This window comes from Trachurus japonicus, chromosome 19 (genome assembly GCF_045865225.1).
Source record: "Trachurus japonicus isolate A0001 chromosome 19, Traja_1.0".
Lineage (NCBI taxonomy): Eukaryota > Metazoa > Chordata > Actinopteri > Carangiformes > Carangidae > Trachurus > Trachurus japonicus.
In genome coordinates, this window is record NC_140925.1 from 24,574,724 (window position 1) to 24,594,792 (window position 20,069).

General features: G+C 41.4%; 1 protein-coding gene across 1 annotated transcript in view; it reads left to right on the forward strand.

Annotated features, from left to right (window-relative positions):
- The window catches only part of LOC146968159 (protocadherin-15-like), a 147,921-nt gene that overhangs the window by 48,609 nt on the left and 79,243 nt on the right, over positions 1 to 20,069 (forward strand). Inside the window, exons 9-15 of the mRNA XM_085761168.1 lie at positions 1,365 to 1,473; positions 3,168 to 3,280; positions 4,377 to 4,583; positions 8,586 to 8,720; positions 11,288 to 11,437; positions 11,551 to 11,642; positions 14,012 to 14,113. Coding sequence (XP_085617294.1) covers positions 1,365 to 1,473; positions 3,168 to 3,280; positions 4,377 to 4,583; positions 8,586 to 8,720; positions 11,288 to 11,437; positions 11,551 to 11,642; positions 14,012 to 14,113 — 908 coding nt within the window. The remainder of the gene's footprint in view (positions 1 to 1,364; positions 1,474 to 3,167; positions 3,281 to 4,376; positions 4,584 to 8,585; positions 8,721 to 11,287; positions 11,438 to 11,550; positions 11,643 to 14,011; positions 14,114 to 20,069) is intronic.

Sequence of the window (20,069 nt, forward strand, 5' to 3'; positions counted from 1 at the left end):
GAGTTGTCTGTTGTTTGTGTAGTGGTGTGAAAGAGGGACAGCAGACTGAGGACTGATTGGTCAGGCCATTCAAGGATTTTTTTTTTCTTTGGCTAAATTCAAGTTAATGTATTAAAGCTGAGCTCGGTGCCCATCTGTCACTTTTACTTTGCTTTTACCTCGCTTTTATATTTTCATAATATGAACTGACATTTAAGAAATGCTTTTCCATTGTTGGATTACTTTCTCTAGGACCTGGCTGTCTTTCTCCAATGTCCAACATTTTGGTTCTGTGCTGCATTTACACCTCTGTTTACCTCAAGTTTCCTGGCATATTCCCCTCCACAGCCCCACCCCCCCACCCTTTCATATATTAACACCCTCTTTTACCCCACTTCATTACTCACCATAACTTCTCCTCCTCTGCCTGTGCCTCCCTCCTCTCCCTGCTCAGTGACAGGCAGCTGGAGATATAGCTCTGTGATGGCTAGTAGATTTTAAGTGCGGCATGACAGGTGCTCTGGTGACATATTGTATGAGTTGGTAGAATTGCCTATGGTGTGTGTGTGCGTGTACGAGTGTGTGTGTGTCCTCATTTGGGAATACGCAGTCTTGTTGGCCTGTTTGGCTTGACATTTTACAGCTCTTGTGATTGTAGATTTTATCCCATAGACATGTTATGTTTGTCCCTTTGGGGTCTTGGCATTACACACCTCAGCATATTGCACCATTATAAGTCAACATTATAGCCTAGCAACACTTGCATACAGATGCGGATCCACACCTATACAGTACAATTGCACAGTGTATCTGTATCTGTGTTTATACACAGACCAACATATTTATATGCTGCATCTATAGGGACAACCAGGAACAACACATGTGTTCACAATAAAGACAGGTCCTACAGTAATTGTTATTGTGTTATAACTTTATTTTACAGCATGTGCTGTGTGTGCTGCACATACAGAGAATTTTATGTAGATTTTTGTACTTCCATAAATAAAAACAGTAAATGGCAAAAGCAAAGCTTTTCTTCATCAATCAATCAATCAATCAATCAATCAATCAATCAATCAATCAATCAATCAATCAATCAATCAATCAATATAAACTTTATTGTCCCCGGAGGGAAATTTGTCTTGGAAATTCAGAATCCTTGAAAACTGCATGTGAACATGATGATATGAGATGAAGCCGGCACTGTTTAACTTCCAAGCTTACTTGTTTGTTTCTGTGGTTTCTTTCACACATAATCAGACATTCACAGCCAGTATGATGGAAATCGTCACACAACCCTTACATTCTACATCTGATGCTTTTCATACTGTTAGTGTACGTGACATTGTTCAACTCTCATCTGATTTCATTGGTTCTGTCTCCAGAATAAGGTGAACCCCGTCAATGTGACTCCACCCATACAAGCTGTGGACCAAGACAGAAACATCCAACCTCCCTCTGACAGACCAGGAATCTTATACTCCATCCTCATTGGTAGGTTGCCGTTTTTTGCGGGAGGTGACATTGTCCTGCTTCAAGGGGTTGGGCTATAATTAAGCAATATATCACGACAGGCCGTGGTATATGCTCATTATACCACGGCTAAGGGGCATTGTTCGGCCCGACGCGAAGTGGAGGCGGTTACCAATAAAGGCAATATGAAAGAGGGATACACAATCAATTTCATGTAGTTTTATTCAACTAGAAATACATATTAATTAATAAAATAGCCTCACTGTGAAAAAAATAGTCCCACCTCTCCAGACGTTAGCTCCAAGTAGCTCTGCATGTCGTCTTTTCCTCTGTCACTGCTCAATCCACTCTACCATTGTTAACCCTCCCTGGAGGTGAAAGTTCACCTTAAACATGTGAATTCAACTACTTTAGTCCATTTTTTAACATTGTAAAAACTGCAACAGTCCGTTGTCATGGATACATGACAATAACTTCCATTCATACCAGTCATACGTGCCTGACGCGGAGTGATAGCCTATGCTGTGATAAGGCTTTAGAATAGTAGCCATGGTATATGCTCATTATACCACGGTTAACAACCAATCAGATTGCCGAATTTCACCTTTCCGTTTTATAAAACAAATATATACATTGAGATGAAATACACAATCATTGCCGTTCATAACACCTTAATTTGTGTTGCATTTAATGACAGGGGATGCATACGTGGTGCTCTGATAGAGATAACAGTGTAATTCACCATGACAGCGGTGCATCTGTTTGCATGGGGCTAATTGTTATGAAAATGATCCTGGGGCTTTTTAAGGAACACACTTCCATGTTTAGGAGCTGGACTGACTCAGCAAAGCATTCAAAGTCATTTACTGAGCGCTGAATGCAAAAGATGAGACATTTCCAAAATGAAAGAGTTGGAATTGGCGGCCCATTATTGCTTCAAACAGTACACCATCTCTTTAAGGCATGTTGATTAAAGTTAATTAGTTAACAAAAAAAACACAAAACAATGCTTTTACTGGTGAAAACACAATCACAAAGGACAAAAGAATGTATTGCAACTTTGCAGCTCCTGTGAGGTCTATGGTATGTTCTTTTTTTAAATTACTGAATGAATAAAGAAATATGAAGGTTTAATGTTTAAAGATAGTGGTGCAGGATCCAGTGGAATTCATTAGACTAAATGGTTGTAGAGTCAAACACAGATTGTGTTCGTTCAGGCTTGGACACAAACACAGGAGGACTCACGCTGACTTGGGGTGCAGCCTCCCTCAGCCAATAAAATCAGTGGCAGCCATAAAGATGCAAGACATCTACACATTCACACTCACACACACACACATAGAAATATACACTTGAGAAATGTGATTGTGTACACGTGCTTGAGTTGCCGCTCCTCTCACTAGACCTTGATTTCCCAACTGGGCAATGTAGCATTCCAAAGTACCATATATGTATTGTGTATTGTGTGTATTGTGTGTCTGTGTTTGTGCAGCCCCTCATTTGGAGCTGAGATGAGAAAACTGGGAGCATTAGCCATGGCTTCTTCCCTCCATCTCTCCCCTCTCTCCTTCATACTCCCCTTAGACGACCACCAAACAAATATTGATTCTTTCACAACTTACTGATGTCTCCCCTCTTTCTCTTCCTCACACACACACTGGTTTCATTTTTGTGTATTTTGTTTTTAGCTCTGTTCTCAATGCATATTTTCACAGGCAAACCGGATTCCTATGCAGAATACTTCTGCTTGAACAGAACGACGGCAGAGCTGCTGCTTCTGAAGCCCATCGATAGAGAGCTGTACCGCAGATTTGATCTGGTTATCAAGGTGAGAAACAGTAGAGCTGCAAATATGGGAGTTACTTATAGAAACAGCAACATCCCTCTGGTGTGTTTTTTCTTCTGCCTTTAAACCTCAAATATCCATCATTGCTGTACGTTTAAATAAAGACTAAATGTTTCTTCTCACTTAACCTATTTGGTGCCTCGTGGTTTATTTCAATTAATAGTGTTCCTCTCTGGCATTACAGTAATTGTTAAGCATTACAACCAGGCTATGCTGTGTGAAGGTGTTTTGGCCTAATTAGGTCAGTAATGAAATTACAGTAGCAAGCATTCATCAGGTTCTGCTCCACTGAAATTGAAAATTGAATTTTTCCTCTTAAGGATGTTTTTACTCTAGTTAAAAGTGTGTTTTAACTGTATATACACCAGTGTCAAAGCCTGTGATATTTTGTTTGTTAAATGCTTCCACATTCATTTCACCTTTGGGATAGAAAAGATGTTTGGATCCTGCATGAAATGATAAGAGAGAGATGCAAAGAGAGAGGAGTGGGAAGCTACAGGAGTGAGATATAGACGAGAGTGGTGTAAAGACATAAGCTGCAAACAGAAAAGAAGACGCACAGACACACAAATGTAAAAAACACACAGGCAGTCAGACGGTTGCATACTTCAATGAACTTTAAAAGCTGGATTCTATCCATTTTCACTACACAAGATTATTTTCTCCATTTAATCACACTGATTTACAAAGAGTCAAAAAGCAAAGTAATACTACGTAAACAGAAATGTCCTAGATTTTGCCGTTTTTTCCTGAATTTTTACCCTTGAGGGAAATATTTTCCTTTTCAAAAGCTGACAAATTGGGCAAAAAGTGTGTTGCTCTAAGATAAAGTCAGACTAACATCTAAACCCTATCAAAATCTGCACTCCATCAATCGATCTAAATCTAATTGCTCTACACTTTGTTGTAAAAAATAAACATAAACATGAGAAACTAGGCTGTTTTATTACTGTTACCTGAGCTGAGCCCTTGATGTTTAAACTCCACCTGAGCAGCAGCATGAGGGACTAGCAGAGTGGAGAAGGTGAAGCATCACATCACAGTGTAAATGAACAGTTATTTTACCTCCCCTCTATAGGCAGAGCAGAACAATGGCCACCCCCTTCCAGCGTTCGCCAACCTTCAAATCGAAGTTCTGGATGAAAACAACCAGGCACCCTACTTCCTGGAGACCAGTTACCATGGCTACGTCAGTGAGGCATCGCCGGTGGGAACCACTGTAGGGACCAATGACAGCCTGTCTACACCGCTGGCCATCATAGCTCTGGATAACGATGTGGAGGAGGTGAGGATGAAAACCCACAGAGCTGTCACCAGTTTAAAACACGTTGAATCACAGGTCATGAAAATATGAATTAATGTGCTTTACAGATTCAGTACAGAAATATTTTTTTGCCTTAAATGAGTTTGTTTTTGGACTCTTTTCACCAATATGATTTGTTGCATCTACTTCCTTTGTAGCTCACAGCCAATCAGACGCCTGTATGTATAAGCTGAGTGCATTCATTCTTGTCTTTATCTCCTTGGGCTCAGTTCTCTGAGGTGTCAGCTGGTTGGTGTTGATGCTGTATTTTCTGTCGACCAAAATGACAATCCATTCATTATCAATTTTAAAGCTCATTGACCAGTGTTTAATGGTCATGTAACAACTCCCAGTACCAGCTGGTGATGAACCGTTTGCTAACAGCCCCTCCCCGACCCAGGCCTGTCAACCTGTCCCTTCTCCTACAGGACAGCTGCACCTCGCTGTGTGGGTCACAACAGTATTCACCACTGTAAAACCACAATGCTGCTGCTGCTGCTGCTGCTGCTGCTGCTTGTGGGAAAATGTTACGTTTCAGAGATTCAAATTGTGTTATTGTATCAAAACTGCTGAATGTAGCTGCATCTTGTTGATATTTTCCTATGGTGTTAATATGAGACCAAAGCAGGTTCAACAAACTCTGAGTCTCATCCTGAACTCTGAGTTGATCTACTCTATAGGAAACTCAGAGTTTTGGGTTTCAGAACAGGTGATAACAGTTAGTCCAATCAACTCTGAGGTAACTTGACCCTGAGTTACGGGGAGATGAAAAGCCCTCATCGATGGAACAAAGATAACATGATTCACCATGGCAACCAGCACTATGAATGCTGACGCAGAATCACGTACCCCCCCCCCCCCCCCCAAAAAAAAAAAAAAAGATTCTGTAGCAGCGGCAAATGGACATGAGCTTTTTTTTTCTTTTTTTTTTACCGCGGGACAATACGTGAGTAAAAAGAAAATCTCGAGCGAAAATCTCGAGAGATAAAAATAAATCTCAAGACTTATTCAACATTGTGTGTTTGAGCAGGTGCAACTCCAAATGTGTGTTTGATATGTTCAAGTTTGTCTCCATTATAACATGACGGGGATGTGTGTGTAGTCATCAATCACCTGGAAATAATCCATAAGTGGGTCGACCTACTAAGAAAAAAATAAGAGGGAGAGAGAGAGAGAAGTGCAATTTTCTCTGAACTGCGCGCGTGTCCGTGTGGTGTCATCAGGGTTGTTCAGATAAACTGACGGTGCAGAACAACGGGAACGATCAAACAAATCCTCATGGAGAATAAAACATCCAGCTGAGGTCTAATAATCCTCCTGACTGAGTTTACACGTCCTGTCAGCCGCTGCTTTCAGTCTGCAGCTTCAGATAAAAAGGAGAAACTCAGAGTTAGTTGGAGAAAACCTGCTCCCGACCAGGTTAGGTTCATGGAGTGTGTTGCCATAGTAACTTACTCCAAGTTTCAGTTACCTCTCTTTGTGAAACGGGCTGGAGTTACTCCTCTTTCCCTGGTTTGAGTTACCTCCCTTTCTGAAACTGAAAACCCAGAGTTTGCCTCATTTCAGGGTTAACAGACTCAGAGTTTTCACTAAACCTGCTTTGTGAAACGGACCCCAGTTGTTTGTTGTTCCGATCTGGACATTCAGAAACACACAGGGTTTCTTCCATCTTTCAGTTCAAGCAGTGGTGAGCAATGATGAGCTGGTCATCACATGTCATTAACATACTGCCTCATTCATTCTTTTCTCATTTAGTCTTATGTGTTTGATCACTGAAAGCTAAATGAATGATGATGAATACAGTTAAATAGACAGGAAATGAGCCACTGAGCTCCATCACTTACTGTAGAAGCATGCACGCTGCTCCTGTGTTGAGAAGGGGAGTTTGACAGGCCTGCAATGTAACTGCTATTATTGCAAAGGTTTTATTGAACCATCATTGTTTTGGGGGAGAGTTCAACCCTGAGTTATTTGTTTTTTTTATATGGTGTTGGTTCTGCATAACTTTATAGTCTGGATTAACAGAGAAGAAGCACTAAACCATCAAATGTGATACAGAACTATTTCCTGCTTCCAAATACAAGTCACCTTGTAAAAAGATCATCAGTGTGACCGAGGGTCTGGTGGGCTAAAGTGTTTCTGTTTCAGTCCTCCTTCTTCCTCTGAACCTCTCCTTTGTGCCTTGGTTGCAGTGTGTGTGAAGTGTCCTATCTAATTTCCCTGTGAATCTGGATAGCAAAACCATTTCCCTCTTAAATTGCCTCTTAGTGATAATGTAAGAATTTACAGTGGTGGAGCTCTGTTATCGCTGATGCTTCCCCAGGAGCTTAGTTTGTTTAAGATGTTGCATAGTCATTGTGACAAAAACAAGCTCTGGTTCATTGCTTTCTAAAAGATCCGGTCCCCTGCAACACGGCAAAGGCTTAGTGGGGATAATGTGTGTGTTTCAACCACTCTGTGTGTGTGTGTGTGTGTGTGGTGATTGATATGTGTTGACTTATTTTAAATATTGCTAACCGTGGTCTTTCCTCCAGTATTAAGTACCAACAATGATGATTAGTCCTAATTGCTTTTATGCGCAGTCCATCACTGTTATTTATGTGTGTGCATACGACTGTGAGTGTGTGTGTGTGTGTGTGTGTGTGTGTGTGTGTGTGTGTGTGTGTGTGTGTGTGTGTGTGTGTGTGTGTGTGTGTGTGCATGTATGTGTGTTTGTGTTTATTTATGACTCAATATCCACACTGGCTACATCGGCAATATTATCAGCCCACTCCCTGCAGTTACCCTGCTGAGCCAGCCTTATCTGGAATGAGAGCTCACACACACACACACACACCACAGAGCATAGACAGGGGAAGTGAGTGTGTGGGTAATGTCAGTGGAGGACTTGGATGAGGATTGCCTCTCCATCACATACACGCACACACACCGTCCTTAGAATAATCTTTGTCAGGAAAATCTTGGAGCTGTTTTTCATTCACCTCCGTCTTTACTGTTTTGCATATGCATCTGTTTCTCCATATATACATTCATATATTTATCTTGAATCATAATAATACTGTGTAATATTTCATTTCATTGCTGCCATACAGTATATTGTGCAGCGCCCAGTTGTAAATGTACCTTTCTTAGATTATTAAAGGGATACACCAACATTTTTTTTTTCGTGTCTTGCCTCACTCCCGAGTCCATGACCAGCAGATAGACACCATCCTTTCCACTATGCGTGCAGTAACAAGGGAGAGCCCGTATCGCCCGTAATTAGCTTAGCTCAAACGCTGGAAGTGTATAGGTAGTGTTAGCCTGCCTCCTACCCGAGCTGAAATCAGCAGTCAGAAGCTGATTTCATTTTAGCTCTAAACTCTATATCACTTTATTGACATTTCAAACATTTTTAGGCGAGAAAGTAGCCGTTTAGATCAGCAGTGTGTCGTTAATTTGTCTAAATACCAGCTGTTTACAATTTTGTTCGGACGAATTTGGCGCTACTCAAGCTAGCCGTTGTGACCAACGCACTTTCGTTTACTTTCACAAAATAAAACACCCCTTGCCCTTTACATACAGAAAACCATGACGATAGAATTTGTGCTTTTACTTTGAAAAAGGAAGGTAACCTACCCTCGATGTAGCTAGCTTGAACCAAAATAAACCGTCTTTGCTTGAACCCTCCGTTTTGACCGATCTGTTCCCGCCGGTTTCCGTTTAGAGTTGCTGAAGAGTTTCTCTGATGACTTTAGGTGGAGGCAGGCTAACACTACCTATACACTTCCAGCGTTTGAGCTAAGCTAATTACGGGCGATACGGCTCTATCTCCCTTGTTACTGCACGCACAGTCGAAAGGATGGTGTCTATCTGCTTGTCATGGACTCGGGAGTGAGGCAAGACACGAAAAAAAAATATTGACGTATCCCGTTAAAAAATTGAATAGCTCACAGTTCTAGTGTCTCTTCTACATCTCATAATATCTGACTTCCTCTTCAACAGACCAGGGATCCTCAGCTGCAGTTCTCATTGGACAGCTACTCTGATGTCTTCACTGTGTCCACAACTGGAATCAGAAGATATCTCACCCTGCTGCAGCCGCTGGACAGAGAGACACAGGACTCCTATTCTTTCACGGTACTCCAGAGCCTTGGCATTTTTATGTATTGTACACAACACCTGTGTGTGTGGGGGGAGAGAAAGATGAGCTCCTCTATGCATTTGAATACTTGGCTTCAAAACAGATACCCTTGATAAAACTGGAGCGAGACTTTTATCTAGAGAGGAGGTGAAAGCAGGAAACTTGATAAGAAGAGAGGTGAAAGAGGCAAGAGGAAGAGCAGAGGACCGGAGCTGAGGGAGGTAGATACAGTAGATAGAAGAAAGAAGAAAGCAAAGAACAGAGTCAAAGATGGGTAGATCTGTGTGTCACATGTTTGCCCTTTGATATAAAGGAAACATAACTTCAGTTACCTCCACTGCTCCTCTAATGGATCTCATTTTATGAGTGATTGCCTTGTTTTCAGCATTCAGGCCTGCACTTAGCTTTTCCATCTCTCTGTGCAGAAATAGATGTAGAGAATTGGAACTTATTACAATGGGCTCCCCGTTTGTGTACCTCTCACCATCACTTTGTCTGCTCCTGTGTGACTGCGTGTCTTGTCTCCTCCCAGTCCTCCGGTCCACCATTCCCTTTCATCCTACTTTCTTTTGTTGTTGTTGTTCCCCCTCTCAATGTGCCATTCTTCCTCTCTTATCTATTTTATTTCAGTGCAATCTAATTCAACCGTGCCTTTATTGGTAGAGAGAGACTACTCGTTGCCAAGCAGATTAAATGTGTGTGTTTGTGTGTGTGTGTGTGTGTGCCTCACCATATGATGATACAGCACTTCATACAGCAGTCTGTTATCTGTCAAGTTCAGCCTGGTCACACAGTGCAGTGTGTTTGTGTGTGTACGAGGTGACGTGTGCTGGCGTGCGTGTGCATGCGGCTGTTTGCAGGTTAAAGATGGGGAAAGCAGAGGGTCTGGTGTATTGATTGAGAGGCAGAGGTGTACAGTAATCATCATGAAAGCCTTGCAGGAGAAATTAAACTGGAGGAAGAGTGAGTGAGTCAGCTATGAGACATGAGAAGATGATTTTCATTTAAAGGAGTCAATCAGCGTGTTGGCAGATGAGCCTGTGGAGGAGATTGGTATCAGTGGAGACGCTGCTGCTGTAGTGTGTGATTTCTTAAACATGGGGAGATATATGAGTTACTTCAGTTTGCTTGAGTGAGAGGTTGAAAAGACACCAAACAAAATTACAGATCATTTGTTGAGCGTATAAAAGCACTGCATTCTGCTATTCCAACATTTAAATGGAAATATTTTCTTTACCTTTTATACATATAAGAGCATGAATGTCATGAATGTAAAAGATCAAGGGCATGACTGAAGTCTTCCTGGGGATGAACGCCATCATAACACAAATATAACAAATTTAATTATAAGCTTGAGTCAGAAGATGGTTAGCTTAGTTTAGCTCAGCCTAGCCAAGCCCAGCTCGATCCACACCCCATCTGCGCTAGATGTAACCATGGCGGCTGCTGTCACTGAGCTTGCTGCAGAGAAGCATGTACTGTGTCTGTTCACACCAGCTGTGTGTTTGCTGTGTTGTGCCACCGGTAGCTCTGTCTCTCCACAGATAGTTTGCAGACTCCTGGAATACTGGATTTTTGCTCATTATGAATTATTTTCTGATTTATTTATGAGTGGAAATGTCACTGAATCGCTGCCGTAATTTAACATGCAGCTACTAAAACGGTTGGAGATTACAATTTAGCCCAGAAATGGGCAGAAATAATAACCAAGAGCTTCTACAGCAGCCATGCATACGCTAGCTAGGCAACCAGTGAGTTGATGGCCAGTGACTCCCTGGAGCGTTTACTGTCACTTTGGACCTCATCTAGAGTTCTAGTACATAACATCCAGTATATACACAACTTATTGTTGTAAGGTGCTGGTATTGTGAATTTGTTACATTTGGACAGAGCTAGATTATCTATCTTTCCATTCCCAGTCATAAGATAACATAAGATATGATAACCAGCTCTTGCAAGAGAGCAACTAAGCTTATTACTTTCAGTTATTAGACTTATAAAAACAAATTAAGGCATATGAAACACAGGACGAGGTGTTATTCTATCTATTCTATATCAATTTACCTGTACAGATGACTTTATAATTAATTGGATATATGCTTGTTTTATACATTTATATACATATTATGTATTTTATATAATGTTTAATTAAAGGTAGAGGAGCCAACAGTCAATGTTAACACAATGTATGTGAAATTAAATGTAGAGGAGACAGCTGGGACAGATTAGTTCAAAGATTTTTAAGACTTCTAAGCTGCACCCACAGGAGCGTGTAAATAAACCCAGAGCAGGGATTTAGATTGAAAATGTACAGAGCAATTCCACCTCAAAAGAAACAGGGAAACAAACACGACACTATCAAGATGTCAGGGAGGTATTGAGCACACAGCCCGCCCACCTCATGATTCTCCAAAGGTAGCTTTTTGTAGCTCAGCTGAGTGCAACTTTTTCTGCAAGAGGGAACATTTTAGGTATGGCTCTTGTCAAGAAAAACAAAAACAAAAACGCTGTACTGTATATATATTGTTGTTATTTCCCTCCCGATGTGTCTCTGTCTCTCCAGCTTGTGGCATCAGATGGCGTCCAGCAGAGCACGCCAAGTCCCGTGACAATAACAGTGTTGGACGCCAACGACAACACTCCAACCTTTGCCAGTGTCTCCTATAACGTCAACCTCTTTACTGACATGATGCCTGGAGAAGCTGTATTACAGGTATACATCATCACAAACTACTAATTAATACAATCCAATAAAGTAAAGGATTACAAATGATGTGATATAAAGAATCTACAGTAAGAATAAAAACATGTCTTGTCTTTTCAAAGCTTTCAGCAGTAGATTCTGATGCAGGTGTCAACGGTCAAGTCACTTACAGGATCTTAGCTGGCGCCCAAGGACACTTTCTTATTCAAAACAGGTAATTATTTCACTTACACTATAATAATGTTTACGCAAGTAACTTTTTCTGAAGTTATTTTTGCTTAGAGTTAGAGAACAAGACACGTACTGTGAAAACACAGGTGACCTACACTGAAACCTGTGCCTGAATGCACCTCGTGTGGGTAGGTGACATACTGCAACTGCTGCTCTGCTGTGCTAAGTGGAAAGCTCGCTTACGTATTCACATTGTATTTTATCCTGTTTATGCAAAAATTACAAATTGTGGTTTTAAGTAAGGGGACGTGTGTGTTGGACTATTTCTTGGCTCGCTGTCACTCATCCAGCGGGACCAAATCTCAGCAAGGGAGCGAATAAGCATATTTGCCAAAATGTCAAGCAATTCCTTAAACTAACACAGAGGATTCTTCAGTGTCAAAGCTGCTTTCTGTGGTATTATCAGTATTGAAGTTATTAATGATAGTATCAAAGATAACTTGTGCAGGATTTGCAAATGCCAGTGTTCCACTAAAACAGTGATTTTCAACCACTGTGCCGCGGCACACTAGTGTGCCGTGAGCTTTCGCCAGTTGTGCCGTGGAAAATTACCAAATTTACTTAATTGATCCAAACTAGCGATGCACATTTTGATTTTTTTTTTTCAGACCGATAACCGACGCTCATAGGCGGTTATAACCGTTAATGAGTGAGATTCAGCACTCCACTGAGCCGACCGGCCAGTCTCATTTTGTTTGTTTTTTATTTTAATAACACACGCGCGCTGCTCCCGCTGTGCTGCGTCTCATCCACGCCAGAACAGCAGAGCGCTCCTCTGCTCGTCTGTGCAGCTGCAGGTGAGTGACGGGGGAGCCGGCTGAGAGCCCCTCCTTTTTATTTTAGGGGCACCGTCCTTATTCATATTCACTCGGTTTTCCACACACACACACACACACACACACACACACACACGTAAACATGTGTCTCGTGTGCATACGCAACGGTCAAATAGCCTATGTATAGACGGACGCGCAACAACTTATTAATCATCATTTAATTATTTTATTTTGAAAATTGACCGGATTCTCTCGCCTTTTCTGTGCCAGACTTCCTGTCTGGTACGACCTGGTCTACCCAGCTTGACGGCGCTCTCGCATGAAGAATAGAACTGAACCGATCTGAAGCGCTGCAGCTGCGCACACTGCGCTCCAGAGCGCGAGATGTGCGACCAGGCAGAGTTGCAGGTTGCACTCAGAGTTTGTTCTGACTTTCTATCACAGGGAGTGCACAACATAAGTTTAAGTCATCTCATGTTTGCTGTGAAATATGGCTGAAGGCACGAGTGGAAGTGTGCACGTGTTGACAAGCTCGCATGAGTTGATTGACAGCTAGAAAAAAAAAGGCTTTGTTGAGCATCTGTGTCTGCAATAGTGACTGTCTGGCAGAGTTGGCTAATAAAATAGGACTTTTTTTTAATGTCAATGAGTGTAGTGGCAGAAGCCTGCACAGTGACCATTACTGAGTCAGGACAAACTAACTACACTGTAAGAGACAAAATTTGTATTATATTTACTGTATTAGGCTGCACTGTGTCATTTTCTAACATTTTTGGTTAGTGGTGTGCCGCGGGATTTTTTTAATGAACAAAGTGTGCCGTGGCTCAAAAAAGGTTGAAAAACACTGCACTAAAACAACCATTGCAAGTTATTGCAAGAGAAATAAAACCATCGATAACATAAGAACAGAGATGGACAGAGTACTCGACCCCAGTACTTGAGTAAGAGTACAAATAGTACTGGTCAAAATTTACTCCGTTACAAGTAAAAGTAGCTCAGTTGACATGTTACTCGAGTAAGAGTAAAAAAGTACTTGCTTTTAAAGGTACTTAAGTATCCAAAAGTACATGCTTTTAAATTTACTTTAAGTAAAAGTAAGAGTAAGAGTACATTTCTTATTTTTCACATCAATGAATTACTATAATTGTTTCTAAATGAATTTAAGGAGCTTTTAACTCTTGTTTCTGAGAAACCACCTGCACTGATGTGCTGCTTTTAGAACCACAATGTTATATAAAGCTGCAGAAACACCTAGAAAAACAAATAAAATGAATGGGATCATAAGAGGACAGCAATTGTCATTTTCACATTACTTTTACTTTTCAGCCTTTCTAGAAATTAACTTGAGTAGAAGTAAAAATATTTGTCTTGGAAATGTATTCAAGTAAGAGTAATAAGTACCAAGGAAATCTAATACTCAAGTAAAGTACAAATCATCTGGATATGTACTTAAGTACAGTACTCAAGTAAATGTACTCCGTTACTGTCCACCACTGCATAAGAACTACCACGATAAAAACAGTGTGTTGTATCAAAATGAAGATGCTGATGTTCTATGTTGTTTATATTTTCACAGCACTGGAGTCATTACTGTGGCAGCAGGTGTCCAGCTGACTGTGGGACGCAGCTACGCTTTGACTGTAGAGGCCATGGACAATGGACCTGCTCCTCATAGAAGGTAAAGTTTTCTCCCTTCTGTTGTGCTTCATCAGTCTCTTCCTCTTTCTTTCTGGAGCTAAGGTGTGGTAGGTTCACACACTCGCCATCAGACACTCCAGGGTACCCCTCCATCGCTGCCTTCTTGTTCATCTTTCCCTGCTGTTCTCTCCATCTATTCACCATTTTCTGGCAGGGGAGGCGTTTTCATTTTTCAAAATGTGTCACGAATTCTAGTCTTATATTGGAAAATGGCATGGAAGGAATCTGAGAGGGGAAAATGAATTGTATATGTGTGCGACGGAAAGGAGAAAAGGGAGAAGTGTATAGCTGAGTCAAAAGTAATGAACAGCTTCCTCACTGCTAGTTATTCTACTTGCAAATCTAAAGGAAATGATACTGTCTGCATGTCAGGGAGGGGACAGTTTCAGTAAATGCACAAGGACATAGCATCAAGGATAAACACCACAGATGGTAAGAGAAATAAAATATACTGCACTCCTGTCCCGTCACACACAGGGAGAAGGACTGACTTGATAAGGTGACATTTCTCTGACTGTTGTTCTCCCCTGCCTCATGTTTCCTGTCTCCTTCAGCTCTCCTTCATGGAGGAGATCAATAAGGTGCCATAACTTTCCCCAACTCCAGTTTATTCTTCAGCTGGGGTTATTATTCATTATTAAAAAAAAACAAAAAAACAAAACAAAACAAAACAAAAAAAATAAATAAATATATATATATATATATTGTGTAAACTCTGTGTGTATCGATTTGGTAGCTAAAGTCTTGCACGGAGCAATTTTTAAATTGTAAAATTTTAGTCTTTGCAGTAGCCGTGCAGTATATGAGAACAGAAGCAAATCCAACCATCGAGCTGTTCACTCACTGGAACACGGTCAGACTACATCGCTCTACAGATTGATGCCGCAGCTGCACTGGCAGAGCGTTAGATTCCTTGAGTGTTTTTTCTTCTCTTTCTTTTCTTTTTGCCTCCAAGTTCACTCAAGAAACATCACAGGGCAGGGACTCAGTGGGAACATGCCATGTGCTTTTTGCAGGTTGCAGAAAAGGGGGACAACGTGCATCAAAAGGTGTTAGCTCCTTCTGATGCGTGTTTCCCCCTCCTTTTCATTTCCCTCCCAGTTTCCGTATTCTCTTTTTTTCTCTTGTCTTTTTGCATATCATCAAATACAGCGACACCATAAGGAAAAACTCTAAAAAAAAACATGTGAGATATTGACATCAGTGAAAACAAAAGCTGTGCACACTGAGGTACAGCAGCTGCCAGAATAACAGCCTGTTGTTTGTTCATGCTCAAAGTACACCTGGGTGAAGTTCTTGGTGCTTTGCACTTGGGCACATCTTAACAAAATGATAAATTAACGCTGCAGTGTCCTTTGCAGAGAGGAGGTCGTTTCTGTTAGAGAAACAAAAGAAACATTTGGCTAAATACACACACATTCTTTAACTAAAACATTGTTTGTGGGAAAAGACACAATACAGCAGCAATGTTTGATCTTAGGTTGGGCTGGTTTAGAAGGAATTCATTCTTTAGGTTTATAAGGGCTGAATTTCCCTTGTTAACTGTTTAAAATACACTATCTGATGTTAAAATGGCAGTGGTCAAATGTTAGATTATAAGAAAGCTGTATAAGCGTTCTGTGTATGTGTGTGTCCTTCAGACGATACCACGCCATCTCCTGTGAGCGTTTGTGAACTCCACACTGAACCCCTCGCTGCTCCTTGAAGTGCTCGTCACTCCAGATTAGTGTCTGTACCTGAATGTAAGGTCTTAGAGACCTGACGCGCCAAGCTGAAAGCTGAACCCAGTCTGCCATTTAAAGGAAAGACTCAATATTTTCTCTCGCTCACTGTTACCAGTCCTCGTGTTCACACTGTCAAATGAATGTATCCCTTCCCGTTGCAGTGTCAGTACATACAAAGCTTCTATCCATACTCGGCTGTGATACAGGGATACAAAGAGGAAATAAATATCTGTAATACCTGTTGCTATGATCAAATAGTGAGGTAATATGATTTAAGAATACATATTAACTTGAAAGTGATTAGAAGCTTCTTAAGAAGGAGGCCACGCCCACAAAAACTAGGAAGGAAAGTCAAAGTCAAAAATCAAAACTTCATAAAAACAAATTCAATTGTTTAATTGTGGGATGTGTCTAATAAATCAATTCACTTAAACTAAACTAATGATACAAAAAACTGCAGACCAAAAATAATTATGATGGCTTTTATGTTTTAAAATTATAAATCGTGTTCTGTCAACATTGCAATAAATTGCTTGGTTTGGCAATTTGTGTCAGGTGTCATGAAACCAGCATGGTCTCTCTTCTCTCTAGGCTCCAGGTATGTATCTGCCAAATCAATACAGACTGTGAGCCACTGCAGATTGAGATGGTTCCAGTGATCGGCTCACAGATTGCCCCCAAATTTCCCCAGACCCCCAGTTTATCTCAGCTGAAAACATAACCCGCAAAACCAATCAATATCTATGTCCGCTGCGTGATTTGTTAAAACTCCGGGTCAGCAGCCACAGTGAGCGGTGTGTCCTCTTCCTGGTGGGCGCCAACAAGCCATCGGTGACAACATTTTTCAAAAAACAAACAAAAAAAACAGGGGCCAGACCTGGTGAAGAACCCTGGATGTACTAACAGGCTTCATTCAGATTAGAAGCGCTTTTGCATTGGCCTAGTTAGATGCTCCCCAGAATACTGAAAACAGCTCATGCTCAGGGGTCTCATTTCTACTTTCATCAAACTGGAGGGTAAGAGAGAGAAGAGGGAACCACCAGAGAGAAGAGATGAGCTGGGATAAGATGCTGGATAAATAGATAAAGAGAGATAAAGACAGAATTTTACACTGTACCATACAAGGCATGCAGTAAATGACCGTATGGAGGTGGTAAGAAGTTGATGTTTCTGAACAAACAGTAAAGAGCAAGTTACTGCACTTAAAATTACAAAAACGTATTACTCAGTATGAATTACTCACTAGTAAAGTGAATACATTAGCTAATACTGTAGTCACTTTACTTTCAGGTGGTTTTAAACTGATCCAACACCCGTGGGACACATCATCTACTGGATCTACCTGTAGAACTATCTTATACAGTAACGTGTCCATGAAGGTTCTCAGTCATCCAGGTCATCTTATTCTTGTGGACTTTTAGTAAAAAAGCAACTGGACTTCTTCTCTTGCTTGAAGATGTTTCACCCCTCATCTAAGAGGCTTCTTCAGTTCTGAGACTAATGCAATGAAAAAAAACATGTGAAATGACATTTTCAGATGTCTTACATGTTTTTGAAGCCAAAATTAAAACGGATAAATCACTGTTTTTCTTGAGAGACTCTCTTTCACAAAAATGTATTTTTCTCAGCTTTCTAGAAAAAAAGTGGTCTTTTTGGTGCAACCAGGCTCTATTCAACTTAAGATATCAAGAATGGAACAAGGTACAAACAAATGTTTTTTTCCCTAATTAAAGCAGAAGTAAGCGATCCGGTCGTTTTGGCTAATGCTGCGTTCCAGGCCGGCTTTTGAAACCGTAAATTACAGCTTCAAGTCACAACTTACGACTTTGTAGCGTTCCAGGCAACCCACTCGTGTTTTTCCGACCTGTTTTACCTGTGAAAGTCACTATAACGGCCACTCGTAACTTCCGACCCGTGAACTCGTACCAGATCGAACTGGTACAACTTCACAGGTCGGAAAAACACGAGTTACGGGCTGCCTTGAACGCACCATAACAGTCCTCGTCCCTACGTCACCACATTCACGGCGTCCCTTGGCTGCACACACAGCCCTGCATGCCGTTCTCTCTCCTCATTGGATAAAAACTGTAGGATACGAGAAATGTTTTCTCCTCGGCTCAGAGCAGAGCAGAGTGACTGACAGACCCGTGTTTCGGTCCAAACACTCTATGTAAGTGATTGCTGTCGGAAGATATAACTATTTAAGACTTATAGTAACACAAATATATCACTTACTTCTGCTTTAAATAGAGAGTCTCCTCTTTCCTTTGAGCTGTTTGGTGTTTTCAGAGTCATAGTACAAAATATTCTCTGGGTCTTGAAATATTACTCAAAATGCCCCAAAACGCTGGCACATGGCACTGACCATTTTATAAAAGGGCTGGCACTCAATGAGTTAAGGGGTTGGCGAACATCCCAGCCCCAAAGTATAAAAGGCATTAGTAACTGTCATGCTATTATTAGTACTTGCATCTCACTAATTGCATTAGATAATCTGATATTGTCCAATACCAGTTACAAGCACTACAAGTTAAAGGCATGGCACTGCCATTTTTTAAAGGGATACACCCAAAAAGACACCACCCTTTCGACTGTGCGTGCAGTAACAAGGGAGATAGAGCCGTATCGCCTGTAATTAGCTTAGCTCAAACACTGGAAGTGCATAGGTAGTGTTAGCCTGCCTCCTACCCCAGCTGAAATCAGCAGTCAGAAGCTGATTTCATTTTAGCTCTAAACTCTGCAAATGTATCACTTTATCGACATTTCAAACATTTTAGGCGAGAAAGTAGCCGTTTAGATCAGCAGTGTGTCGTTAATTTGTCTAAATACCAGCTGTTTACAATTTTGTTTGGACGAATTCGGCGCTACTCAAGCTAGCCGTTGTGACCAATGCACTTCCGGTTACTTTCACAAAATAAAACACCCGTTGCCCTTTACATACAGAAAACCATGACGATAGAATTTGTGCTTTTACTTTGAAATAGGAAGCTAACCTACCCTCGATGTAGCTAGCTTGAACCAAAATAAATCGTCTTTGCTTGAACCCTCCGTTTTGACCGATCTGGTCCCGTTAGCGGCATTTGACCGCTCAAGATGCCTTACGGGAGAGTTTTGTCAGCTCTGAGACGAAGATCGGCCCGCCGGTTTCCGTTTAGAGTTGCTGAAGAGTTTCTCTGATGACTTTAGGGGCTGACCCAAAAAATTCGAAGCTTCGAAGCTTCGAAGCTTCGTTCGTTGCCATGGTAATCGATCATGAAAGTCCGTGATCAATTTTTTTTTTTTCCTTTTTGACACCGGTTCTCATCAGCAATTGTTACATTCAAATGAGTAGGCTACTTGGCATCCTGGAAAACAGCCTGATTTTGGAGATATGCAGTGTTTGTTTGCCATTACTTTAATTATTTCCACTCGCGCACCCCCCACCCCCCACGGCCTTATGGTGCGTTCCAGGCAACCCGTAACTCGTATTTTTCCGACCTGTTCTATGGTTACCCGTTGGAACGTGAGTCAAATTCGTAACTTCCCACCTGTGAACTCGTACTAGATCGATCTACTCCCAGTTCCCAGTTCGAAACTCGTAACTTGCCTGGAACGCTACAAACTCGTAACTGGTGACTTGAAGTCGTGACTTACGGGTTAAAAAGCCTGCCTGGAACGCACCATTAGGCCATTAGGCTGCTGTCTGCCAGTGCCAACCAGGAAGTTGAAGCGACACCATGCAACTTTTTATTCCTATTATATTTGTTTTGGTCTATATACAGTATCCTGTTGAGAAGTGCTGTCAGATGCTTCTGACTGGCCGAACGTCCTAGCCGCAGTGGAGAGATAGAGATAGGGAGGTCGAGACATTTCCTTAAAAAAGTTTTTCAGGCAGCCTCGTCCTTCTAACCAATCAGAAAAGGCCAAAGTCAGGGGTGGGAGCTCACAGCTGTCCATCAATGCATTTCTGGTCTGCTACTCCTCTTCGCTATGGTTGACTGAGGCTAGCCAGCTCCCTGTTCTTATATTAACTGATACAGCAAATACAGCAAGGGTGTTGGTGAAGTGCTGGGCAAGCGAGGGAGTGCTGGGGAGGGAGTCCTAGTTTGATTTAAAGAACTTGCATATTGCAGCTCTAAATTATTCAAATTGTGCATTTTAAAGAATTGTGATTTGAGACATGTGACTCAAGTCTGCTCCTCTGGTTGTGTGACACACATAAAATCTACTCAA